General features: G+C 46.9%; 1 protein-coding gene across 10 annotated transcripts in view; it reads left to right on the top strand.

Moving 5' to 3' along the window:
* LOC141725711 (serine/threonine-protein kinase PAK 3-like) overlaps positions 1-24,109 on the top strand; it is a 71,388-nt gene extending 47,279 nt beyond the window's left edge. For 2 of the 10 annotated variants that reach the window (XM_074529737.1, XM_074529738.1), the window contains exons 2-6: positions 9,494-9,560; positions 10,239-10,287; positions 11,812-11,929; positions 12,623-12,756; positions 13,124-24,107. In XM_074529737.1, coding sequence (XP_074385838.1) covers positions 10,250-10,287; positions 11,812-11,929; positions 12,623-12,756; positions 13,124-13,127 — 294 coding nt within the window. In that variant the 5' untranslated portion in view covers positions 9,494-9,560; positions 10,239-10,249 and the 3' untranslated portion in view covers positions 13,128-24,107. Of the gene's footprint in view, positions 1-6,594; positions 7,766-9,493; positions 9,561-10,238; positions 10,288-11,054; positions 11,169-11,811; positions 11,930-12,622; positions 12,757-13,123 lie in introns of those variants that run through there. The other 8 variants (XM_074529739.1, XM_074529741.1, XR_012577412.1 and 5 more) reach the window with 7 other exon arrangements.
* Positions 24,110-27,592: the final 3,483 nt, after the last annotated feature.

The following is a 27,592-nucleotide window of genomic DNA, read 5'->3' as shown; positions in this document are numbered from 1 at the left end:
TGCCAGCTGTAGGTTTATAGTTATGGACTGCTCATCAGACCCCTGTATGCTCATATTGCCAACGGAAACAGAGATCTCCAGTGGACAAAAGACGCCACACAGGCCTTTCACCAGCTAGAGAGTGCCCTCATGTTTGCTCCAGCTTTGAAACTTCCAGATGTAAGTAAACAACTCTTTCTATTTTTCCACACAAGGAATTGCCCTGGGAATATTGCCTCAGGACTTGGGTCCATGCTGAAGGGCAGTTACTTACTTCTCTAAGCAACCAGATGCAACAGCCGAAGGATGGCCAGGTTGCCTCAGAGCTGTAGCAGCAGTCGTGCTGAATATTCCAGAGGCACCCAAGTCTACCCTAGGACAAAAATGACTGTGCTAGTGTCCCACACAGTGTCCGCAGTACTGGAAGTAAAGGGTGGCCACTGGCTTTCACCACAGAAGTTTCTGAAATACCAGGCCATCATGGTAGAGCCAGATGATGTAGAGATAGTGGTGACTAATATTGTCAACCCAGCTTCTTTTCTCAGTGGAAGCAAGGAGAAGCAGTACACCATAGTTGCCTAGAGACCATTGAAGCTACCTATTCCAGCTGCCCAGACTTAAAGTACACTCCTCCGGACAATGCAGAGACCTGGTTCACTGACAGGAAAGCGGCATTGCAATGTTCACAGTGACTACCTGCAGAGAGGTAATAGAGTCTGGACCCTTACCAACAGGTACCTCTGCACAGAATGCTGAGATAAATGCATGGACCCATGCCTTAGAAACAGCAAAAGGCATTCAGAGTTGTGCATGCACATGGAGCCATCTGGAAGGAGAGGGGACTGCTGACCTCACAGGGAAAGAAGAGACAATCCAGCTGCTGGCAGCAGTTCAGCTACCTGAAAAAGCATATTAAGGCACACCAGAGAGTGAGCTTAAAATTGGAGGAAAGAAATGAGCTGGCAGATGGAGAGGCAAAGAAAGCAGCAAAGGGTGAGGTACAGATTTTCCTTGAAGGTAAGCCACAATACAATAATACTAATCAAAAGAGATGTACAACTGCAAGGGGTGGGCTACCATTGAAAGAGAGCTGGTAATCCCTTCCCATTTTTGTGGTTACTAGTGAAGGAAGGGCACTAGAAAACACACTAGGGCCTAACTACATAAAATCCTTTTATAGAGTGTGGCTCCATTCTTGAAATCACCAAAGCTGCGAGTGATACAGAGTGCATTGAAATGAAGTGTTGACTTTGAAGCAGTAATTTCCACAGGCTTTCTAGAACACACATCTGATTGAAAGAATCGTTGTATCGTTGTCAGGAATTTATATGCCACTATCACTCAGGTGAGCCAATGATGTGATCCTTGCCTCCAGACTAACCTCAAAATACCCCCCGGGCCAAAACTCGGTCAGACTGGGAGAGGCCATGGGCCTGTACAGCAGCGGCAAATCAACTTTTCAGAACTCCCAAGGAAAGGGGGGTACCAGTATTTACTGGTATTAATAGATACATTTTCAGGGTGGCCAGAAACATTCCCCACCAGAACTGTCAAAGCTCAAGAGGTGACCAGATTATTTTTACAAGAAATAATACCACACATCAGAGTTCCAGCCACAATATCCTCAGATAAGGAATCACATTTCATTTCCAAAATAGTGCAACAGATTAGTAGCCATCTGGGAATAGATTAGGAACTTCACACCCCATACCGCCCCCAATCAAGCGGCCAGGTGGAGAGAATGAATCATTTGATTAAGCAGCAAATCATAAGACTGGGGCAAGAAGTTAATCTACCCTAGCCCAAGCTCTTCCACTAGCACTATTGCAAATTCAAACTAAACCTTGAGCTAAAGGAATGCTGAATCCTTTTGGAATGCCTTATAGAAGACCATACAGAATACAAGGGGAATTTCCAGAATGTCCACCTACATGGTGGCATTAAGCAAACAGCTCAGAGGAATTGAGAAACATGTGGCTGGAACTCGGAGCAGGGAGTTAGATAGCCTGGGGATGATGTATATGTTAAGTCTCCTACAGAGAAGACTTCGGAACCACAGCGGGAGAGACCACTGCAAGTACCTCTCACCACCTTCACTGCAATCAAAATCAAGGAGCAGAATGCCTGGATCCATCACTCTTGGGTGAAGAAGGACCAGAAGCCCCTTCAGGAGTGACACCAGGAGACAATGAACTGAGACTAAAACTTACTCGGGCAAAATGAGTATATTGCGGTCGGGAGTAGCTCATACTTTAGTGTACAGAATTGTTTTGTATGGAATTATAACTGAAGTTTTAGAACTAGAGAGTACCTCTACCCAAAGCAATGCTGAATGGCCTTGGTCCCTGGCATTTAATCAGTATACTGGATCCATGGGAAAACTTTCTGAGATAAAAGATTTAAACATATCTACTGTAGTAATCCACGAGAATCAGGTATGTGAGGAGCAAGAATAGCAGGAACAGGAACTGTGAACACTTCAAGGAATCTGAGGAGAAGAAATCAAAGTAAAGTGCTGGGTCATCAATAGGATGGCTTATGAGAGACCAGATGTAATTAGTGTCTGAACCTCCCCTGGTGTATACGAACACCAAGAAGTCTGTGATAACCTAAGTGAATCAGACTGTTAGTGTAATTTCACTCTGATACAGCCTGTAGAAGTGACCTGCCTTTGAGCTCAAGTTATTATCAGACTTTCATTTGAATTCAAAGTGGACACTGCACTTTTTGCTATTTTTACCACTGCGGGGCCTTATACACCCCATACTGGTTCAGACTCTACCCAAACTCCAAACTTGAACCTAACGTAGTAAAGAATGTGACTGAACAACAGCTATTATTCAATCCAGAATGGTCTCTCAAACGTGTGGAGTTGATAATGCAAATTAACATCTCAAAAATCCAACCAGCCTGCTCCTCCTTCCTAAAAACTTCCTTTGAGGGCTGGACAACATGGTCACAAAAACAGGCATATCTCAGGAGCAGAACAAGAAAGGAAGGAGCCAGCTCTCCTGGTGCCTAGAACCAGGAACACCAAGAAATCAGTTTCCTTAGGTCATTTTCCAAGCTGGTTGGCTGAACCCCCAGGCAATGGCTGGTAAAGGGTGCTGAACTGCAGGTGGTGAATTAAGCCAAGCAAGGAAGGTGATTTTCCTTATTTATAGCTATCCCTTTTCTTACTGAGATTTGGATCAGTGATTGTCCCAGTCTGAGGCGGTTGGATTCTGCTTAAAAGAAGTAGAGAGAGACTCCCCCTCAGAGCTCAGCAGCAAGCTGTAGGATTTTGAGCATCACTTTTGTGCTGAGTGTTTCAAGTAGCAGAAACCTGATCCCAGTTTCTTCTGAGGCACTGTAATGAATTTAGGCTCTTCTCTCAGATTTCCCCTCCATTATTTACTTGAGGCTTGGACCTGAAATCTTTCTACCCAAATCCCATATGTTCCAGCCAGTTTTATTCTCATCTGTTTGACAAATACTGTTATCTTCTGCCCTGAACACAGTCCACAGCTTGATCTTAGCTAGGGGCAAGGTGGGTGAGGTTTTGTAGACCAGGAGAGACATTCCTGCTTGCCACACATCTGGGAAATCAGGTGCTTTGGAGGGAGAGGGAGAGGTTAGATTCCATGAGGTCTCTACATTTCAGAGCAAACATCTGCCTCAAGTATGACCTAAACCTCTGTCAGATACACTTGTGAAGTGTGTCTGAATTTGTAGTGTGAGCCCAGCACATCCCTCTGGCAGGGAGGGATGATCATGGACAGAAAGCAGTTCCTGTTCCCCATAACAAACATCTAACTGGCATATTAGGGACGAGATTAGGAGTTTTAAATGGAATTGATTCAGAAATACTGATGAATAAACTGGCCACTGCAGCAGGTAGCCTAACAAAATTGAAGCAGCCTTTATAGTAATCTCTATTGGCATTAGGAACTAGCCAGTGACAGATTTCAAAAGTACTGCCAAAGTAAGGAAGTATGAAAAGGCTGGGGACCAAGACCACAAGTTGATAGTAGAAGCACTTAGTATAGTTCAAGATAATGTGCCTTTAGCTTTCAGTTGTATACAAGCACAGTTATGGATACAAGCAACAGCAGCTCTGATCATATGGGAAAGGGGTGAAGGTAATTTTCCAGCTGAAATTCAAGAAATTGTGTGGGATAATGCAATTGATATGGAAAGGAAGTTTCAATCCTGGTGGACTATGGTGAATTTCACCTATGATCCTGTTTCTAATGTGGCCACTGCCTTTGTGCTTACCATATGTAATGCCACTGTTTATGTTATCCATCCCATCACTGCCCTAAGATTAAACCATGAAAAGACAATACTCTATCCTTCAGAACATAGAGTGTGGGCACGAAAAGATGAATGAAAAGTGGCAGACAGTAAACTTAGAATCCTGCATTACTAGAGAACAAATGAGATTCATTTGTGAAAGCAATACTGTTAATGCCCAAGATGTGTTTGGACACTGAACAGAGTATTTGCCACTTTGAAATTCATCCAGTCACTGACCAGAAAACTGTGCTCGTATATACTGGAAAAGGGTGTATGCTTGAGAACTGCTTGTGCTGCTGTACAAATTGATAGCAATGATGTTATTCTGTTTAGTAGAAACCATTCTAATCTCTGTATTTGTAATTTTGTTAAGATTATTGGGTGTGATTTTTTGTATTTGGTACCAGTAACATCCCACCAGCTGATTACAGTCAATTACACAATGTATCACAGACTACCACCTACCACTATTCACATGAACCTTACATTGGTGAAACAATTAATTAAGCACCAAGATCTATTGGAAGTCTTGAAAGAAATCCAAGAAAGTAGAAAGAAAACCTTAATTACTGTCCAACATGATACAAAGGAGATAACCAGAGTTCTACAAAGAATAAAACAAAATATGGATCATCACTGGTGAGATGTGATCTTTGGGTGGTCACCAACTTCAAATGGAATCTTTAATAAGTTGTGCCACCCCATTGTAGTTTTAGTAATATTAGTTGAGATAAGCTTAAGATTATCCATTATATTGTTAATTTGGAACTGGAGAATGCTACAACGAATGGCTGTACTAACCCCTTTATCAAACGTACATAGTGAAGCATTAGCAGACACTTATTGTCATGAAGCTTTTCATTAAGTAAAAGAATTTACTTATTTCCTAGGAAAGGGGGGAATGAGACAGAGTAGAGATCCATTCTGAATTAGGTGAAGTGTCTAGCAGCGGTGAAAAGTCTGTGAGGCCAAAGCTGAAGGAAAAACTTGCATGCTGAGACAGCAAGGAGAGAGAGAAAGAAAAACAGAAAAGACCACAAGGTCAATTTGCCCCCGACCTAGGAATTCCTTTGATAAAGAAGAACTGGCGATAAATGTCACGCAGAATGAATATGTATGAACCTATTGTGAAACTGAATGCATATGCATTTGGAAGGGGGATAAAAGGAGGCCTGAGATCTTCAGGGGTACGCATGCCTTTTGAGGAGAATTTTTTCCGTATGCGTCCGGCGCCGTAAATAAACATACCGAGCTTTACAACTTTTATAAAGTTGTGAGGTTTCTTCTTTTCTCCGCAAAACAGTTTCTCGCTACCTTCCCTTAATAAAAACCTAGGAGAGACAATTATATCTCTTTGTGTTCAAAAAAAGGTGACTCTGGTCATACATGCCATGTCGTACATGACACATGGTTTCGTTCACTGGCATCCCCAGGGCTGTGTAAGTGCATTTGTTAATGGGGCCTTATGAGAAACTCTGTAACTGCTGGTCAGAATTCTCAGTTGACAAAAGAGGGAGAAGAAACACCTTTTGGTCCTCCTCCATATACTGAGGTGGCCATAGAGGTTCTCTAACTTCCATCAGAGATCTTTGCATGTATCCTTATCTCCTGAATGGCCCGGTTTTCTAACAAGAGTGTAGATGTCAGGAAGGAGGAATGCTGGTGCAGGCCTGAAGAGAACATGAACTCCAGAAGTATCTCTCACAAGGAGTGAGCTCACCCAGGAAGCCCCTGCAGAGCCAGGATGGAGCTGTGGGACAGGGCAGGGTGTCAGTCACTACTGAAAGACAAACAGGACATGGCAGAAGCAGAGGGAGGCCCTCACCAGACCCTTGAGAAATGCCACCCCTTCCCTGTCAGCTGCCTGAGAGGCTGTTGGAGCTTCAGTCCCAGATGGCCCCTGACTGTAGGGCCAGGGTCACTTTGGAATCTTTGCCTCCCCTCGGGCAGAGAATGACCCAGGAGAGCAGCAGCACAGTGCTTTGGGAACATGTGAGCCCAGCAGCCTTTGAGTCTTGGCCCACAAAGGGCGTATAGGAAGTTGAAACCCATCCTCTCTTGCTTTCTGTGCCGGTGCTTCTAGAGAAAGAGCACGAGCACACTGCCTCATCTGAGATGCCATGTCAGACTCAGGGAGAGCTGTTCCCTGCCCGAGAGCAGGAAGAGCAGCTCAGGCAGCAGGTGGAAGAGCCACAGGAGAATGGCCAGGTTAGCCTGACTGGCCAGGTGACAGAGGGAAGGGCAGGAAGAGGGACATAAACCAGAGCTCCTGGGACTGAGGAGACCAGGAGTCCCATAGGCAATGGAAGCACTGAGCCTTGCAATCTGCAGAGATCAGCACCAGGACAGGAGGTTTGCAATGGAGGCTGATGTGGGGAGGGAAGCAGAAAGAAGTAGCTGAATAAATGTGATTTTGAGGCTGCAAGAGGAAAAAAGCTGAGCCTGATGGCAGCTCCCAGTCCCTTACTCTGCTTTTGTGTGTACAACATCAAGGCAGAACATCAAGGTAGAGCCACAAGCAGAGCTGCCTGAAGCTCAGAGTGACATCATGGCAGTGAAGAGAAAGAACAAGGAAGGCATGGGAAGAATTCAAGAGGAGAATCTCCATCTGCAGAGGGGCGATCAACAAAACCAGGTGAATGAAAGAGTGGCAGCTACTCCACTCATGAAACATTGTCTCTTCTGTTTGTTAGAGAACATGAAGGAACAGCTGGATGCAAAGCTTCAGACAGCTCACAGTATGATCAAGGCAAGGCATAAGCAGCTGGAGGAAGAAACGCAAATCATCAGAGAGAAACTTAATCGCTTCCGTCAGTCTCTGCAAAACCAAGTGAGTGAAAGAGGGATGCAGCCACTGCAGTCACCAATCTGGTGGTTTCTGCCCGTCTTGCCTTTCCAGTGCAGAGCAGTGGGGAGTGGGGTGATGCCATGGAGTGCCATCCTGCTGTATTGTGTATCACAGTCACTCTGAAGGACATTTCCTGGTGTGCTGAATCTCAACTGCTGCCCTGGACAGTGAAACTTGTCCTTTGGCCTTTTGGCCAGCAGTCATCCAAATTGATTCCTGCTGACCTGTTCCTGCTCTCCTTTTTTCTTGAGGTGTTTCTACAGTGGAACTTGGTGACCCAGATGGAGAATTGAAACAAGCTGTTGTATCCCCTGTCAATCTGTTCTTTGCCTTTCCTCACAGTTGATGACTCCTGGCTGACAGGGACAAGCTGTAGTGTCTGACTGCTTTGTTCTGTTTGACTTGAGGTGCAAGTGTTGCCGTCTCACCGGGCAGCCTGCGAAGACTTGCAGGGAGTATCTGGCAATGAAGGACCCCAAGTTAGAAGTGAGGCACAGGAGCAGTGTCCACCAGAAATGCTCCAGGTCCAGCACATCATGGGCTCTGAACCTGCTGCCGCAGCAGCATCACCTCGAGGAAGCCCTTCTGTTAAACCTAGGAACTCAGGCTCGGGCAGATCCTGGGAACAGGAGACTGAGGAGGAGTACCTGGAGCTGCTGGGTACGTCTGGGGTGTTTCTTATCTGAGGGACAGTGTGTTGTGTGCAGGTGTCAGCAGAGCTGCACCAAATGATCCTCTTGAGTTTGGTCACAGGGCCATTTAGGACTCCCCAGAGGAAGTGCTGTGCTCTGAGGCAGCGAGAGAGCTCTGGGTGTTCCTGCTGCCTCTGAGGGCACCTGGGACTGGCTTGGGTTTGCCCAAGCTTCCCTCTCTGCTAAAGGCTGAAGCAGGGATTCTTCTTGGATCTGCAGTAGGCTGTGACCTAGCAAATGATCTAGGCAAGTCCTGTATGCTAGTGGCCAAACTGAACAGAACTTTTAGCTTCCTAAATTCTCCTTAGACTCCTGACTTCCAACCAGTCATCAGAGCAAAAAAACTTCACAGAAATGGACTGGCTTTGGAGTTTTGTCTTTTTGGTTGGGGATTATTTTTTTTTTTTTGGGGTGTTGGGATTGCTTTTGTGTTGCTCATTTTTGGTGGGGGTTTTTTGTTGTGTTTTTCTCCATCCTGAAGGAGTCCTTCCTTACTGATGTAATTTTTATGACTCTTACTGTTACCACTAGTACATCTGCAGTTTATTTTCATGAGAATTCTATACTTTTATCAATAAGAGAATGCTATCTTTTTGTCAATAAGAACTACTTTAAAAGAACATCAGGTTACAGGACAAATAGAGAGCTCGAGGTATTTTCCATGTGCCCCCAAAGAAAAAACAGAGACTTTGATAACAACCTTTATTTAATCTTCTAGTTTTATGCTTATCAAGATGTGTCCAAGAGACACATCCAAGTGGCGTGATCAAATAAAACTGTACTGCAGGAATTTCTCAGGAGAGAGCCTCCAGCCCAGCCATGGTATATTCCTCAGATCCATGGCACTTTTCCGTACCCGATTCCCACTCTTTCCCATGACTGTTAGAATCCTACCCATTGGCCCAGGCCCCACCCAGATCAGTCTCTAGGAAAACACATCAAGTCCTTTGTGATTCTGCAGCACAACCCAATGAATCTGCTTCTTGCCCGTAACAGCTGCCAGTGCTGTGCTCTCAGATAAGACCTGGTGGGGCTGAGACCAGAGCCCAGTGAATTCTGTGTCTGCTATCACCTGTTGGGACAAAAAGGGCACTGATCTGCACCTCGGCGTGGCTGATCTCAAAGCCCATCCTGTTGTGTCCTGAATGGGGGCAACAGCTTGTCCGGGGCTCAGGCTCACTCTGGCTTCTTCCCATCAGTGCCTGTCAGTGCTCATGCTCGGGCTTTGCCAGCCTTGTTGTGGTCGCTGCCCTGTCCCTGAGGGCTGGAGAGACTGCAGAGGCTGGAGCCTTCCTTAGCTGGGAGAGGGGCATCTTTGAGCTCAGCCTGCTCATAAACAGGTCAGGGTCCTGATGCTGAAAGCCCTGTCGGGATTGGTTATACCTTGAGTTACTCTGGTTTACAAATGGGAAGGCATTCCTTTGGCAAACTGCTGAAAGGTGGGGAAGATGTCCTCCTCTCTTGGGATTGCACGTCCCTGTGCTTTGTTTCCTGTCAAGAGAACTCTTCAAAAGACTGTACAAATCAGTCTCTGTGCTGGCCACTTGTGCTGCAGAGCTGTCTGCCTGGTTGTGGTCGTTGTTACCCAGCCGACCACAAAGGGCTCAGAGCTCCAGGCACTGGGGCTACCTTTTGTATCTCCTGAAAGCTGGGATCTCAGCTTTAAAGTCAGCATCTTCCATTTTGTTTACCTCAGGGAGAATGGTGAACCCCACTGAAAATCCCCTGATGAAATACATGCATCTGAAATACATTGGCAACAGGTGAGTCCAACAGCAGCTACTTCTGCACAACCATGAGCCAGGTGTTTTTGGGGTGGAATGTCTATCCAGCATGAAGTCAGGCCAGCTGCAAAGATGTTCACACACTGGAGCTAGATTGTCCCATCTCTCAATGCTTCTCAGAATTTGTGAGTGGGATCAGAAGGCATTGTCCGAGATGCCTTGCTACTGAGGTCTTGCCTGCATCAAGGAACAGGACCTGGAAGGTCTCCTTGTCTCTCAAGTGTGGGACAGCTCTGTGTTAATTTCTTTAGCAGAATGTCTCAAAATCATACTGGCACACTAATGAAAAGAGAAGAAACTTGCTTGCCTGAAAGAGCAACCTATGCCCTATCAAAGCTGTGAGATAACAGTTCTCAGGAACAATTCTTTCCCCTGGTTTGAAGAAGAAAACACTCTGTGGTCAGGATAGGAACCACACCGTTTAGACAGCGAAACCCAAGAGGAAAGACTAAACTCCCTTTAGAAGTTGAACCCCAGTGCTTCAGGAACAGGCCCAGTGCCCATGCACTTGAGAGGAAAATGCATCATCTGCCTTCTGGCAGAGCCCTCCTGCATCCCGCAGGTTTTGACACTTCCAGCAGAGATCTCCTGTGTGGGCTGGCTTTCACTGCAAGATCTAAACATCTTCTCCTTTCTCTGCTTCTGTTTTGTTTCTAGGACTTTTGGAGATGTTTATAGAGCACTCGACACTACCACAGGAGGAGAGGTAAATGTCAACAGCCCCTGCAGACTCTGCTGCACTCAAGGGCTTACCCCTCTGGCATGAGCTGTGGCTGGAGCTTTGGGCAGAACTGTGCTGAAAAGGCACAAGAAGCACAGACTGGTGCCAGACCACAGAACACATTTGGGACTTTGTCCTCCTCAGCTGCTGGAAGGAAGGCACGGAGGGCAGCGGTTCCTTTCAGAGAAGGACGCGCTCATTCGCTCTCCATTGCTAAAACAAAGGTGGTGCCTTCGAGCACCTCACTGCTCTTTGGGGCTACAGCTTCAGAGTCCTGAATTCTCATTTCTGGCTGCCAGCAAATCCATCTGAAAGTTACTGGTAGTTCCTTGTCCACCTGCAGTGCTGCACTTGGGAACTGCACATAGGGAGAGACCTGCATGCGTCCCTGAAAGCCCTAAGCCCTGCTCATATCACAAGATGTATCCACAGAGTATTAAGGCATGGATTACTTCTTCTGAGTCCCAAACAAAGCAGCAGAGAGTGTGGTCAGAGGTTTGTGGGTGATAACTGAGACACCGCTGTTACCAAATGGACAAGGCAAAATGTCAGTGGCCCCACGTGTCCTGTAACTGGCTCCCAAGGGAGCAGGGGAATGGGCTGTTGGAATGTCAGTTCCTAATGACTGCAGTGCCTAATCACAAGGCAGTTTGGCACAGCTCAGCTGTGTCATTGCAAAATCACTCGCTCCACGTGCCTTGTGGTCTCGTGCCACCAACCTCTCAAGTTACTGATTTTCAATGTCATTTTAGGTGGCAGTAAAAAAAAATAAATCTTCAAGGACTGAGGAGGAAGGAGCTAACCTTTAATGAAATAATGATCATGAAGAGGTATAGGAGTCCCAATGTTGTGAATTATTTAGACAGGTGAGAGGTCATGGTCTTATCCCATGGATGTGTGTTTACATATTGCAAACATGAGAGGTTAAAAACCCACTTTGGTCAGTGGCAGAAAGTAGAGCTGTTAATTTTTATTTATTCATATTTCTCTACTCCTCTTCAATGGATGAGAAGAGAGTGCATCTTGTCTGCATAAGTCTTCCCTGGCATACCTAGTTTGATAATTATTCCAAAATTACTCAATACCTGGATCAGCTGTATCTTCCTAACTCAATAGCCTCAAAGTTCACTGCCTCCACATTTATTTGGGATTGATTTTTTAAAGTTTCTTAAGTGCAGATGAACCATCCTAAAGTGGATTTCCCTTGGATTGTTGCCCCTCTTTGCCATTGCTATGCATGCCAGGAAGACTAGGTGCTTATTTCCAGAAACACCATGCCTGACATGTTTTTTATCTGGGCTGTTTCTAAACTGCACTTTTCATTTGCTGCCCATCTCCTTTTTCACTCTTTGAGACTGCGCAGATTGCAAGCAATGCACAGCCAAGAGGGAATATCTATTCCTTTGATTCTGTCCTTGTCACAAAGGCATCTGGAAATAAGAAACCTGGAAGCAAAAAATCAATGTAGCCATGCATGTTCATCTCCACGTCCTTGTTTCCTTCTTTCAGCTACTTTCTGGGCGAGGAACTGTTGCTGGTTATAGAGTACATGGATGGAGGTGTCCTGAGCGATATCGTCAGCCAGACCTGCCTGTCTGAAGCTGAGACAGCAGCCATCAGTCGGGAGGTCAGCAATCCCATCTGTGTTTCCAAGGGCTTGGGCAGGATTGTCTGGGAATCAGGGGCTCAGAACAGGAGAGGTTTCATGTGCCAAGCTTTGTTTCTGTGTTGCTGATATGCTATGGGCTAGTAAAAGCATCTCAAGTGAAAGGCCTGCCAGTGCCCCTGCACTCCCTGTACTCAGTGCCAGTACTCTTATCTCCTGCTGTTGTATTCTCACTCTGTCTCTTGTATTTGTATTTGCTGTTCTCCACCTTGCCTCTCTAAATGTTTGTCTGGAGTCTGTCTTCACTGCATTCCTTGCCTGTAAAAGCAAAGGTGCTGGTGGCAGGATTTGAAACAAACAGCAAAGAAAAAAGAGAGAGACTCATTTCTCTCAGTCCTCAACTAAAAAGGATAGGAGTACAGCCACAATGCTCTTTGCTTCTGAGCACATGCACTGCAGCAGGAGTCATTCTGGCTGGTCTGCAGTGGACAGCCTACAACAGCAGGTGCTTTTGCTCTTTCAAAAGCTGACGTGCCTTTCCTCAGAAAGGTCCTGCTCTGCAGGTGTTGGAGCAGCAAGCTCTTCCTCTCAGTGGCCATTACTGTTCTGCCATTACTCCCCACTCCCCTGGAGCTCTTTTGGAGCTGTTTCCTTTCTTGTGTGATGAAATCACATCACTCATTTTTGCCCTCCTCTTTCTGTTTTCTCGCTCAGTGCCTGCAAGGACTGGATTTTCTTCACTCAAACGATGTGATCCATCGAGACGTGAAGAGTGGCAACATCCTTCTCAGAACCGACGGTTCTGTCAAACTGGGTCATTATATTCTTGGTCAGGTGCAGCATTCCAGGTATGTGGGTGTGGGGCTGCTTGGAGTCACTGCCAGCTCCCCAAAAATGGTGCTGGTGGCAGTGCAGGGACCCCTGCTGCGAGCTGGGGGCACAGTTGCAATGTGCACAGAGGTAGAAGGAGCCGCAAGCAGTCAAGAGTGGCCTTGCTCTGTGTGTGTCCCTTCCAGAGGGAGGGAGTTACAAGTCTAAAGTTTCCAAAGAATAAAAGCCACTGCTAGAGGCAGTGTAAAAAATGGGGGGATTTTTAAAGTCGCCAATGCCAGGAGATTCAACAGCACAATTTCAAACTTCTACTGGGGAATTCTTTTGCTTGCTTTCCTAATTGCACAGAATTCAAATAAAACCAGTATTTTGCTTTCTCCTCAGCTGATTTTGGCCTCTCTACTCAGCTCATCCCTGAGCAGAGCAAACGGTGCTCGCTAACCGAGACTCCTTGGTGGATGGCGCCTGAAGTGGTGACAGGTCAACCATATGACCCCAAAGTGGACATATGGTCTTTGGGAATTGTGGGAATTGAAATGATAGAACAAGAACCTCCTTACTTGAGTTAAAGTTCTGGCAAGGTAAGGAGCAAATACTCACTGATCCCACTGTCTTTCTCACCTGTCCTGTGTCCTGTGTGCCATTGGACAAAATCCCATTGCCATCTGCTGGAACTACTTCCACCAAGGTCCCCTCCTAAAAATGTCCCTGCAACACATCAGCATCTGTCGCAGACATTTTTTCATAGAAATCCTTTCTTTGGGATTTGTTCATGTTCTGGGAAGCTGAGGCCCCAGAAGAAGAATGTAAACAACTGTTATCGGCTGGTGTGGAATGTAACAGGTGCAGCAGTGATTGGGCTTCTGTGAGTGTTTGGATTTGCTAACCACTCACAGGAGAGTTTGTCCTTGCTTTCTGCTGGACACAGAACTTTGTTATTCATTCTTTTCTATGCTATTCTTAGCTTAGCAGCCTCTGCAACTTCTCGCTTTATTCTTTTTAGTATAGTAATAATGTATTATATATCATATATCAATAAATCCAGCCTTCTGATCATTAACCAAGATTCTCGTCCACTTCTCTCACCTGAAGACCTTATCAGGTCGCTGTAATAAGCATCTGCTGTAGTTTTGGTTGCATCAGTGGGGGAACTCAAGCCTTACCACATGCAAACAAACTCCAAACAAACTCTATTCTCAGGCAACACTTTCCTTTGGGTTAGCGGTTCCAGTTCTTTTGTCTGTGTAGATGGCCTTAATAACAGGAAAAAAGCATCTTAAAACTCTTGTTATCTTTCCAGAAATGAAGGAAGGAAACCCAAACCCAATAAAGTTTCTAAAACCATGGTCTTTAGAGAGGAACCTAACCCTGTGTGCAGTTTCTTCTCACTGGGAAACGTGGGCATGAGGGTGTAAAGGCCACAGAGTCTCTTCTGCTTCTTGTGCAGTGCTGCTGAAACACTCAGTGACCATGTTTCTCTCCTAGCCCAAGGCACATTCTCCATGTCACCAAGCCAGAGCCTGGTGATGTGGAGAGCCTTCCAAAATCTCCTGTTGTTTTTCTGGCACTTTCTGGGATGGGCCTACCATTCATGCATTGACTTGAGTAGCCAAATGACTGGAGGGTGACCATAGGGATGAAACTTCTCCTTCTTCTGACCTAGACAATTTTTCCTCTCCTTCTTCTGACCTAGACAATTTTTCTTTTGCTGCAAAAATGGGAAGCTGAAATTTTCAGACTGCTGAGAGACAGAGCTGCAGGTGGCTCCTGTGTGCCCAAGCAGGCATTTTCATCCCAATACATTTGTGCAGGCATCTTAATGTGTCTGTGTTGAAGAGGAGATTGTAAATATTTGTTTCCCTACCTGGGTATTAACTGATGGATTTCCTTTCTTTTCTTCCAATTACCATTGTTTTCAAGAACAGCACAAAAAGCTTGATGAATTTTGTTCTAGGGCACGTGCGCTTAAAGGACCAACAGGCACTGCAGAGATGTCTTTCATGTACTAACCCTTGAAATCAGTTAGTATAGCAAAGTCCCTCTTCCAAAAAGCCTCTCAAGCTGGTATGAATCCTCAGAGAAGCAAATGTCCTTTTGCTGAGGTAGTTCCCACTAACTAGGTCAGTCAATGAAATCAGCGGCCAAGGCAAGATCTGCGAGATGGTGGAAAAGCTGTGGCTGCATCGGAGTTTGGGTTTTTGGTTGGTAAATGAAAGTTATCTCTGGGTCTCTGCCAGGGCAGAAAGTGCCACTGCAGAACAGAGGTTAAACAAAGGGATCTGGGAGAGCCTTAGAGATGTGAAGGCAGGAGGTGGAGCCTGGTGTCTCCTTTTTCTCCAGACTACACACCTGATAGCCACAGTAGGGACTCCACAGCTGTGGCAACCCAAGCTCCTCTTGGTTTTGCTGCGTGACTTCCTGAGCTGCTGCCTGCAGACAGACGAGGAGCGGCGCTGGTCTGCCAAGGAGCTCCTGCAGGTAAAATGTGAAGGGGCTGCAGGTGAAAAAGGCTCTGAGGGATGGGCTCCTCCTCCACTCAAGTCCAAGGCATCAGATGAGCCCCCTTCCTCCTCACCTCCACTTTTGCTGCTCTTCAAATGAAAACAGTGAGGAATCCTAGACTAGGCTGGGCTGGCAGGGCCCTGTAAATGTCCTCTGGTGCAAGTGTCCTGCAATGAGCAAGGACATCTTTAAAGAGATCAGGTTGCTCAGAGCCCTTTGTCACCAGAGCCAGAATGGTTGCAGGGATGGGTCACCTACAAGCTCTTGGGGCAAGCTGTGCCAGGATGGCACCATGCTCCAAGTAAACAAGTTCTTCCTTAGACCTCCTCTGATTAGATGCCCTTTGTGTTCAGAAATATTTGTCCATATCCTATTGTAACTGGCCCCATTAAAAAAGATGTCCCCCACTTTCTTCAAAGCCACTCTGAAGTCTTGGAAAGTGGCACTAAAGTCTCCCAGGGGTCTGTTCTTCACAAAACTGAATAACTCCAGCTCCCTCTGCATTTCCTGTGAGGAGAGGTGCTCTGTCCTCTGACTGTTTCTGTCGCCCTCTTTTGTGATTTGGTGGGATGTTCAGTTTTATCTAATACAAAAGAATTGAAGTAGAGCAATGCGGGGTACAGAGACATGAAATGGTGGTGGAGGAACCCAAGGAAGCGAGTCCCAGCCTAGGGGTCAGAGATTTGGCTGTGGGCAGGAGGGGCTGTGGGGGGCTCACTGTGAGCCTCTGAGGGGCCCTGGTTTGTGCCCCCCAGCCCACCCTTAGAGGTTTCTGCCACGCAAACAGGGACAGCTGGGAGGGCCTTGTCCCAGCCCCATCTGCTGCCTGGCACGCTCAAGCAGATGGGAACTGTGCCAGGGTTACTGCCAGGTTGTGTGGCAGAGAGGGAACTTCAGGGGACTGGGCTGGCCCTGCTGGGAAGGAAGGTGCCATCCAGCACACGAGGGGCAGGGCATGGAAAGGTAGACACTGCTTTCTGTCCCTGTGGGAATCAGCACAGTGCCTGTCTTTCAAAGGCAGGGGCCTGTGTGAGTCATTGGAGTTTCCTGAAAGGAAGAAAACCCAGGGACAGAAAGCGCCATTTCTAGAGCACTGGCAGGGCAAAAATCCCAGCATGATGAAGAAATTACAATAAACAGATGAGTGGGATTCTGGGCCAGGTTTGCCTGTGATGGCAATGTCTTGCACACTGGAGATGACTGGGGAGCAGATGGTCCCATTGCTCCTCTTTCTGGGTCTTTCCAGAAACTTTATGTATCCTGACTGAGTCCCTGAAACAATAAGCTTGGAAAGTAATGGTTCACTGTTCTTTGTTGTATTTTTTTTTTTTCTGGTGAACAGCATCCATTTGTAACTTCAGCCAAGCCACCATTCATCCTGGCACAACTCATCAACTCAGTGAAGAAGACAAATAACCCTAACCCTAAACCCTAACCCTAACCTTAAATGCCAACCCAAACCCAAACCCTAACCCTGTCCCTATCTGTAACCCTTACCCTATCCCTAACCCCAACCCTAAGTCTAAGCCTAGGCCCAAACCTAACGCTAAGCCTAAACCTAAGCCTAAGCCTAAGCCTAAACCCAAACCTAAACCTAAACCTACGCCTAAGCCTAAGCCTAAACCTAAGCCTAAGCCTAAGCCTAAACCCAAACCTAAACCTAAACCTACGCCTAAGCCTAAGCCTAAACCTAAGCCTAAGCCTAAGCCTAAACCCAAACCTAAACCTAAACCTACGCCTAAGCCTAAACCTAAGCCTAAGCCTAAGCCTAACTAACCCTGGGAGACTAGAACATAGCAATCATGTCAAGATGTTATCTCTGTTACCAATTTAGAGTAGGATTGTAGAGTAGGGTTGCTGAAGAGATTTGTAGCATAGAATTATAGATTAGAGTTGTAATTAATAAAGTTTCTGAAACATCAACTCATTTGGAAGATTGTCCTCCTTCTGCCCCCTTCAGAAAATTTAACATTTCCTTCTGAATTACCAATTGTTTTTTATTGGTGCTAAGTCATACATATGGCTTCTTTTGTATAGTTTCATAAGTGAGGAGGGCTCTTCTTCATTCATCCTCTCCAGACCACACTGCCTTTGGAATATGACCCACTGGCTGGTTATGGCACAGCTGTGGTATTTCTAGTTGAGGCAGAAAGGGCAATGGCATTTGAAGGCACAACCAAAGGAAGAATGAGGCAGCCCAGACATCTTGTGCAGATGCAGGCCTTCAGCTGTGACTGGAGAGCATTGGGGTTCCTGCCAATTGGATTTGAATCCCTAAATGCAATAATCTCTTTGGCTGGAGGAGAGCCTTGCTCAAGTGAGAAAGCAGAAAGATCAGAGAGGGTGCTCGGGAAGGTCTCCTGTGGTGCAGAGCTGTCAGCGCCTGTGAGGTGAGAGCGGGCCCAGCCTTGCCCGGGCTGGAGCCCCAGCAGAGCCCCGGCGAAGGCCGGAGCAGGCTGAGCCCCGGCAGAGGCAGGCTGGAAGGAGGCCCTTGGAGCTGCAAGAGGCAGCAGCCGGGCCCTGGGTGCCTCTTGCTGGGAGCGGGCGAATCCTCCGCCCTCAGAGCCCAGGTGGCAGCTGGCTGCTCCCGAGGGGAAGCGCAGCCGTGCTGGGCACAGCCCGGCCTGGAGGCATTGGCCGTCTGGAGTGTGCCCAGGAGCAGAGAAAGGCCAAGGGCAGCCGCGGGCCGCTGGGCTGGCTGGGGATTCCTCCTCTTCTGCCGGCTGCCCTGCAACTCCTGGCAAAGGCCAGCAGTGTGTGCAGCACTCTGGGCACCGGGACAGGGAGCCGGGCTGCTCGGCAGGCTGGAGCACAGGGCAGCTCCTTCAGGCCTGGCACTTGAACCAGGGGAAGCAAGGCCAGCGTGAGGCAGGGACAGCTTGGCAGGGCACATCTGCACGAGCCAGCGCCTCACGCAGCTCTGGGAGGAAGTGCCTGCAATCCTGCAGTTCTGCACTGAGCCAGAGCAAAGGTGTGAGATGCAGAGTGTTTGGCAGAAATATTCAGGCCCACCAGGCCAGCCCGCTTTGTGCTCTCTGGCGCACAGCAAGCGCTGCGCAATGCAGCTCTGAGCTGCTTGGAGAGAGGCAGTCGGGGATGTGCCTGAGGTGAGTCAAGGGGTTAGCTGAAAATGGAATTAGTGTAATTGAAAAGTGCAGATGAGTTGAGGGGCCAGCTGGGAATAGAATTGGGATAGTAAAAGATTGCATATTTTAGCTAAGATTTTAAAATGAGGTAAGAAGCTAAGTTAGTAATACAGCTAGCAGAAATCATGTACCTTAGTTAAAGAGTACCAAATATATTAGAAACATAAAGCTCGGAGTGACAGGGATAGAGGAAGCAATTGTGAAGAAGCAGAAACCATAGAAAGACCTTGCCTTAAGAATAATTGAACAGTCAGGAGAGGCTTGGACCATGAGCAGCAGATCCAAAGGTCTTGCCAGCTGGCCATGAGAGAAGAGTTCACCATGAGTAAGACGACTTTCTTCCTCCCATAAAACCACCCCCTCATTTCAAAATCCCACCGACCCAGTGAAGGGAGTACAATTGCACAGCTGTAATAGATATTCAGCTGAGAAAAATGCGAAGCAGGCAGGTAATAATTATGTATTATGGGTCCTTAGAAACCTATTATAAAACCTTTTCTGTAGAAATAGAAAGCAGGAGTCTGCAACTCCTTGCACATGTCTTTGGAAACTAGTTCACATGTGACCAGGGCTGCAATAAATACCCTTCTTTTCTACTATAATTAGTTGAAGAGTTGTCTGTCCGTGCTTCAAGGGTTATGCTGGAGTAGTGAACTGATTTGGAAGGGAGCAGAAGAGTTTCAGCAGGCAATTTTTGGAAGAGATGGAAGGCTGTTGTGACTGAAGGGAAAGCTATTTGGAATGGAGTAATGATACCAAAGTCCATACAATTGTATCTTTGTGTCTGAATTTAAATCAGAATGATTATAGATAGCTTCATGCAATTTGTCTACAAATTTATCAAAGTCTTCTTCTTCTTCGGTAAATTTGTGTAAAAGACATAGTGTGTAACTTATCTGGAAGTGCAAGGATAGCATTATATGCTAGTTGTTGGCTCATCTGTAAGACTTGATCAATGCTCTTAGCCTGGGCAGTGGCAGTAGGACAGGGCCCCTTGCCAAGTAACTGTTGTGCTGTTAAACCAAACAGAGGATCAACCTGAACTTTAGGTCTTGCTGCTTCTTGAGCACACTTTTCCTCACAGCTTTTATGAAACATCTCCTGCTGATAGGGTGGCCTTATAAGTCTTTTTAGGGTATACATATCAGCTGGAATTAATGTGTTAGATGGAGAAATATACTGCAGAAGTGACTGTGAAAGTTGGGATTTTCAACTAAATTGTGAAATTGCAGCTCTCAATTTTTCTAAAATCTTCCAATTGAAAGGTTCTCAAACTCTACTTGCAGCATTAGTTACTACAGGAAAAGCTTCTACATCATTGGAGAAAAAAGTCTCTTCTACAATAGCTTCTGGAATAACTTTTTTCTACTGTAGTTTCTGAGCTGCTTCTATTTCAGGGTCACGTTCCAACTCTAATTCCACATTCTTTACAGCATGAGAGGGAGGATTTTGTTTAACCGGCTCAAATGCTGGCTCAGAGACAGAATGGAGGAGTTTTTGCTAGACAATGGCCATATTCAGCCAATGCACAATCCAGCCTGCTTGTAATAATGGACAATGAACACCTTCACAAAGAATTAATTATGGACATATTCAGAAATGAGCTTGGTATATCCTTGAAAAAGATACAAGAGGAAGAATCATCAGGACTCAGCAAGTTTGTCAGCAAGCTTGGGAAAGTGAGCCATGGGTGGGCCAGATGACCCCAGCAAGACACGTGAAAAATTAGGTGATCCAATCAGCATTCTATTTTAGATGCGTGAACACCTAGGATTAACCAATCATGTATGAGCTAGAGACACGTGGACAGTAGAGATTTATTATAGATAGAGTCTTTTTAGGAATAATAAATTTAGCTTCACTGGATCATATTGGTTATGTTGTGATGTCCCTGAACCTCTGCACCATGCACTTAAGGGTGTGTTGGTTTTCCCCATGAAATGTACACATCTGGGGAAGTGCCCTTGGAAGAGAGGGGCTTGATTCCCAAGGAAACTGCTTCCCCAGGAGCCCCCAGTGAGGCAGGTGCAAGTGTCTCCATTTGACTTCCTTCAGTGTTTCCTTCAGTCCTTGAGGCCCCTTGCACTTTGCAGAGGGGCATGCAAAGGGAGAAGGCTGTGAAGAAATATGATTTATGTTTTCTTGATGCAGAGTGTGATTTTACACACTCTCTCCTATGGTGCAGATGCTCTTCATTTCTACTGTGTTGATTATTCTTATCAATACATATTTTAATTTGCTCTGGCATTATTCCCATAGAAAAGTTTTCCTTGTGTATTTGATTTACGTCTGCAAATGTTGACACGTAACTTTAGGTACCTGAATTTAGCCCATTTCTCCTCTCACTTTAATTTCAGAAAATGTCAGAATTACAGATTGTTGGAGATTTTTTCAGAGATGGCTTAGAAGGCAGCTGTGAGGGGCAGATTCTCACAGTCTGCTTCTGTAAACAGCAGAGGTTCTCAGGTTAAGATTAAGGGGATGAATTTGCAAAAGGATTTAACGGGTCTTTGGACTGATAGCTATGCTAAAAGGGTTTTCCTTGGCCGCCATACGGTTTACGAGTTAACGGGATGGCGTGAATTCGGTGATTTATCATGGGACAGTAATAAAACTGTCAAGACGTTGAGCAGCCGCGCCGAGCGACCGCCTGTAGTGCTGCGCTGTAGTGGCGATAACAAAGGCAGCGGCGGGGGGAGGCCACGCCGCGCGGCAGGAACCGAGCTGAGCCGTGGGAGAGCGGCGAGAGCCGCCGCAGGAACCGCAGGGAGAAGCCGCGCTGCGCGCCGAGTACCGAGCCGAGCCGCGGGAGCTGAGAGTGGCGGGGAGCAGCCGCACCGCGCCCCGCGCGGAGGAAGCCGCCGCGGCTGCAATGCGGACAGAGCGCACACCAGCACCAGCAGCGCTGCGGGCATGCCGAGCCTGGCCCCAGCGGGAGCCGAGCGGAGCCGCTGCCGCGCCGTGAGACCAGTTTTTTTTCGCCCGCTCCGACATCGCAGGGAGCCGAGCACCGCAGGGGGAGCGGGGCCGCCGCGGGGGGAGCAGCCGTGCCCCGCAGCCAGCGCCAGGCAGCCACCAGCAGCACCCCAGCGCAGAAGAAGCCGCACCGAGCTCAGCGCGGGGGGGCTCGGTCCCCCTTCTGACATTCGCGCCGCGGGAGCAAATTAACTCTTGGTAGCTCTGCTCTAATTTAAAACTACTTAAATCTGTTACCTTAGTTTATATGTATTTCATACTCATTTTCTTAAGCTTTGGGTTTTCTTTCTTCCTCTCCTGCTCAGACTAGTAGTAAGCCAGGTGAGAGGAGACTGCTACTGTTCTGAAGTGGTTGATTTAGCTTGTTAATTGAAAACTTAGATTTGCAGTTTTGTCGTTTACCAAGAAATACCAGGAGTCACTCTCTTCTGCCTTTTTTCAGCAGTGTTAGTAATTCAGTGATACAAGTTAGTTACCAGCTTAGAGTGAAGCTGAGAAGAGTGGGCACACCTTTTACCTTTCCTTGCTGCTACAAACAGGGTCTTAGCTGTGAAAGGCCCAGGGCTGGAGTGCACTGGGCTAAAGCTCCTAGGCTCTCTCTCTCTCTCTCTCTTGTCTGTGCAGTTTCTGTTCTTGCCATGTCTGTGCTTGGCTGCAGGTAATCCGGAGCCTAAAATAAGAACCTGCAGTGGCTTGGGCTGCTTTAACTTTCTTCTCTTAACTTTTAGATACCTTTTTTGAGTTTCAGAAAGAAAAATAGTTTCAGTATAAAAGTTTTACTGAATTACTGATAGAGAAGGTAATGCATAAACACAAACTTTAAATAGTGTATGTGTTTTAAAGATTTAAGCTGAAAAATGTTTATTTTACACAGGGAAAACATCTGTTGATGTATTTCCTCAAAGAGGCATTTTATAAAAATGCTGCAGCAAAAACGTGGGGAAAGTTGTTTTGGTTTAGTATTTTAGAATTAGGCCTATAAGTAAGTTATAGTAAATGCCATATTCTATTTTTATAGTAAGTTTTGTTTATTACTAAGTGACGTGGATTGAATTGCTTATTAAGTGTATTTAGGTTATATTGAGTTTAGGTTACAAAGAATTTAAATGAGCTGATTTTTTAAGTTTAAGAAATGTTAAATTCTGTTAAATGTTGAATGCTGTTAAGGTTTTAATTTCTGTTAAGTTTAATATATAAGTTTAAAATATTAAGTTTAAATATTATTGAGTTAAGTGATGATAGATTTATGCTTTTATGATAGGCATTTATTTTATGACCTGTGTGCAAAGTGTTGTTGTGAACATTTAGAGAGATTCTAGTTAAAAGAGACAATTAGAAGCATTTGTGAGTAGTTGTTTTTATTTTAAAATATATTTGCTATTTGAAAATAGAATGCAAACTTTCTTTACCTTATTTTTATGAATTATATTAGCACACCTGAGTTTTGTTTGAGCCTTGTAACACATAGAACTTTTCTGATTCTTGTTTAAGTTTTATTAGAGTTAGTTGATTTTACATATAAGCTTTGTTGATCTTAAAATAAGTCTGTTAAGTTTGGATATTTTAAGTGTTTTAAATGCATGCTAATTTTTGCTACTCCAAATCAACCAAGGACTGAGAATTAACCCAGCTGATGCCATTTGAGCTAAATGACCAAAGGATTACAGTCTGTAAAACTGATCTTGAACTTTTCTGAGAATCACAAGGAAAAGGTGGATGTGAAAACTTCAAGGACACAAAGGATCATTTTTCAGGCTCGCCGTTCGCCTCCTCCCCAGGTGCACATGAGGGAGGACAGCTGACAGCCTTTTAACCCTTTGGAGTAAAAGCCATTGCTTGGACCATGGCTGGGGGACCTTATAGAGATACTGAATGTACTTTTGAATGCTTTGTTTGTTTTGCTTTGTATTCTTGGTGGTATTCGAGGTATGGTCAGTAGAATCATAGAGAGACCTAGTATACCAACCTCCTTGTACAAAAAAGAAAAAACCGGGAATTGTTGGAGATTTTTTCAGAGATGGCTTAGAAGGCAGCTGTGAGGGGCAGATTCTCACAGTCTGCTTCTGTAAACAGCAGAGGTTCTCAGGTTATTTTTAATTACAGGTAAAAGTGACAAACATGAAGGCCTTGAGAGCCTTGCACATCAGAGTTCTCAGGCAGCTTTCTCATAACAAGTGGATGTTCTATCTTTGGCTGTTTTGGGAAAGCAAGAATAATTTTGAGAACCCAAATCTTGGTATTGAAAACATAAGGAGGGGTTGGTATGCTATCTCTGACCTATTGTGAGCTCAGATTTTGCAATATGCATGAACTTGATTAACACTGTTATAAATAGTGCCTGATTGATCAATAAATCGGAGTCGATGGCTGACCAATGCAAGGTGGGTCGTCTCCCTCCAACTTCAATAACAGATGTACGCACTAAAGTATCCAAGATTTCTGTGCAACAGAAAGATGAGTAAACAGTAGTACAGCCCAATCTACATTACCTTTAGCAGTTACCAAAGCCAGTAGATATTTAGAAAAGTGTGCCTTCTTTCAGCAATATTACAAATAGATGGTTATATACAAATTATAATATTATAATATTGGCTTTACACAAATATTAAAATGGATTCTATATGTATGATGTTAATTAAACTTAGAGAGCTCCCAAGGCCTTGACCATACTTCAGACTGATTTTGCAATAAACTATCTTTTAAAACTCTGTTTGGAAAGCAGAAGGTAGGAACATCAGTCATCTGTTGTGTTTGAGAAAAAGAAAAAAAATTTGTTCAGATTTGAATAAACCAGGCAGTGAAAGAAATCAGCACAGGGTCTGTTACAGGCAGCAGCAGCAGCATCATTTTCCCAGCCTCCTCAGGGTTGCTCTGATGTTGCCTCTGATCAGAGCCTGCAAATGCAGAGCTGTCCCTGGGCAGTGCCTGTGCTGGGAGGGGTCTGCAGGGCAGAGCTGAGCCCCCAGGGTCAGGCTGGACTCGGGCAGTACTGGCAGGCCCCAGCCCTGGGCACAGGGAGCAGCTGCTGGCAGGGACAGCTCCAGGCAGAAGAGCCCTGGGCAGGCAGTGAGGGGAAAGTGCCCCCAAGCTGTTCTGGGATATTTGAAATTCTCCAGAATCTGAACTATTCCATAATTACTTATTCTACAGATCTCCATGCCAAGACACAGCAAATGTCCAACAGCAGCTCCATCCGCCACTTCCTCCTGCTGGACTTGGCAAACACGCGGCAGCTGCAGCTCCTGCACTTCTGCCTCTTGCTGGGAATCTCCCTGGCTGCCCTCCTGGGCAACGGCCTCATCATCAGCGCCGTAGCCTGCGGCCACCTCCTGCACACGCCCATGTTCTTCTTCCTGCTTAACCTGGCCCTCACTGACCTGGGCTCCATCTGCACCACTGTCCCCAAAGCCATGCACAATTCCCTCTGGAACACCAGCACAATCTCCTACAAAGGTTGTGCTGCACAACTGTTTCTGTTTCTCTTCTTCACTGGAACAGAGCTTTCTCTCCTGACCATCATGTGCTATGACTGCTACGTGTCCATCTGCAAACCCCTGCACTACGGGACCCTCCTGGGCAGCAGAGCTTGTGCCCACATGGCAGCAGCTGCCTGGGCCAGTGCCTTTCTCCATGCTCTGTTGAACACAGCCAATACATTTTCCCTGCCCCTGTGCCATGGCAATGCCCTGGGCCAGTTCTTCTGTGAAATCCCACAGATCCTCAAGCTCTCCTGCTCACACTCCAAGCTCAGGGAACTTGGGCTTCTTGTGGTTAGCACGTGTGTAGCTTTTGGTTGTTTTGTGTTCATGGTTTTCTCCTATGTGCAGATCTTCAGGGCTGTGCTGAGGATCCCTCTGAGCAGGGAAGGCACAAAGCCTTTTCCACCTGCCTCCCTCACCTGGCTGTGGTCTCCCTGTTTCTCAGCACTGCACCCTTTGCCCACCTAAAGCCCTCCTCCATCTCCTCCCCATTGCTGGATCTGGCCCTGTCCATTCTGTACTCAGTGGTGCCTCCAGCCCTGAACCCCCTTATCTACAGTCTGAGGAACCAGGAGCTCAAGGCTGCAGTGTGGACACTGATGAATAGATGGTTTCACAAATATTAAACTCTGAATCACTTCTAATTTAAGTAATCTTTGCTAGTTCTTGTTGCTTTCATTTTTCCCTCTTTTACTTTTATAATATTGTGCACAATGCAAGGGCATTTTCTGTGCAATTTCTCATTTTGTTTCTCTCCACTTTCACTGTGACCCACAGACTGTGTCAATGAGGAGCTGTGCTCTTGATGGCTTCAAATGAAATGAGAGATATCTGAGCAGAGTTTTCACCAGAGATCTCCCTTTTGTTCCCCTCTCTGGAGCTGTAGCAGCAATGTCTGTGTGCAGAGCTGGGGGCAAATCAGTGCGGGTACAGCAGCTCCGCCCAACAGCAGCAGCAGCAGCACTTGGTGTTGCCAGTGCTGCAACCGTGGCCCTGCCCCACTGCCCTGGTGGACCTGGCGTTGCTGCAGGGCCTGAGTACTCTCGGGGCCGGGCACAGCCCTGGGGGTGGCAGTGCCAGGGCTGCAGCAGGGACAGGCCATGGGCATTGCTGGGGCAGTGCTGACACCTCAGCCCAGGGCCTGGGGGCTCCAGGATCCTTGCCCAGGCTCTCTCAAGAACACGGCCAGGCCAATGCTCAGCACAGAAAGGCCCCGTGAGCAGCCCCAGGCTGGCCGTGGGCAGGCTGGGGGCAAACAGCATGGCTGGGGCTCTGCAAGGGCCCTGGGGCAGACAGGAAGGAGCAGCAGAGCAGGGGCTGATCCATCCCCAGTGCACTGCACAGCCCAGGGCAGCGTCCCAGAGCGTCCTCATGGAGCTACCAACAACATCCCCCCTCTGCAGCCCTGGTCTCTCCCCCAGCTCACCCAGGTGCCCCATCCCTGCAGGCACAGACATGGCAGCACTGGCTCAGCAGCCCCTGTTTGCATTGCACAGAGCAGGGGGAGCACTCCCATGCTGTTGGTGTGGGGACATGAACCTGAGGGAGCACAAATGCCATCAGCCCCTGGGGCCAGCAAGGCCTGGGGGACACCAGGGAAAGCACTCAGCTTTGTCCTGGCCTCTGCAGTCAGCCCAAAAGTTTGTTCCCATCAGCTGGGAGTTTCCTGTCCCACTGCAGACGCCGTTGCTCAGAGCCAGGGCTATCTGGCAGCCACCCCCAAACTGCCCTCAGCATTTCCTTTGCTTCACCTTTGCTTTCTTTACTCTTTCCCCCATATAAATTTCTTGCACTTGTCCACTCCTCTTTCCTTCCCTGCTGACAGCCCATCCCTGTTTGCCCTTTCCACTCTGACCCCACTCCCCATTGCAGTTCCTGACTTGGCACCATGGGAATGTCCCTTGGGCAGCAGGATCATCCTACAAGTGCTGCAGGAATTGTCTGCAGGCTTCTGCAGTGCCTGGTGCTGCTGCCTTGCCAGAGGCACCCCAGGCCAGGGGGGCACATCTGGGCTGCTGTGTCTGGCTCTGGGGCTCTCTGTTCTGGGCAGTGCGGAGGAGCTGCAGAGGCTCTGCAGGACTGACAGGATGGGCTTTGGGGCTGGCAGGAGAAGCTGAGGGACCTGGGCTGCTGGAGCTTCTGAAGAGGAGACCCGGGACTCATCCTGCAGCGGCTGCAAGGGTGGTGTCAGAGAATCCCAGAATCAGCAATGTTGGAAAAGACTTTGGAGATCATCAAGTCCAACCTGTGCCCTGACACTTACTGGTCTGCCCTGAGCCTCCTCTTCTCCAGGATAAACAACCCCAGCTCCCTCAGCTGCTCCTCACAGGACTTGCACTGCAGACCCCTCCCCAGCCTTGTTGCCCTTCTCTGGACACGCTCCAGCCCCTCCATGTCCTTCCTAAGCTGAGGGTCCCAGAACTGCACACAGCAGTTCAAGTGCTGCCCAACCAGTGCTGAGCACAGGGGAAGAATCACTGCCCTGCTCCTGCTGGCCACAGCATTCCTGATCCATTGGAGTTCCAGGGGCTGGATGAGGGAAATGGTGGGGAGAGGTTGGGGACAAAGTGGGATTGATTGTCAGCCATGTGGGGTCTTGGTTTTCATATCTATTCAGGCTGAATTAGAAGGTGCTGGGTGTCCATATCAATTGGACATTGCTGATAGCAATCTATAGACAGGAAAAAAAAGTTAATAGACCGAGATAATTCTCACTGCTTTTTTTTTTTTTTCAATTTATCAGATTCTCT

Source organism: Zonotrichia albicollis, chromosome 30 (genome assembly GCF_047830755.1).
Source record: "Zonotrichia albicollis isolate bZonAlb1 chromosome 30, bZonAlb1.hap1, whole genome shotgun sequence".
Taxonomy (NCBI): domain Eukaryota; kingdom Metazoa; phylum Chordata; class Aves; order Passeriformes; family Passerellidae; genus Zonotrichia; species Zonotrichia albicollis.
This window is presented reverse-complemented; position numbering and strand designations above follow the sequence as displayed.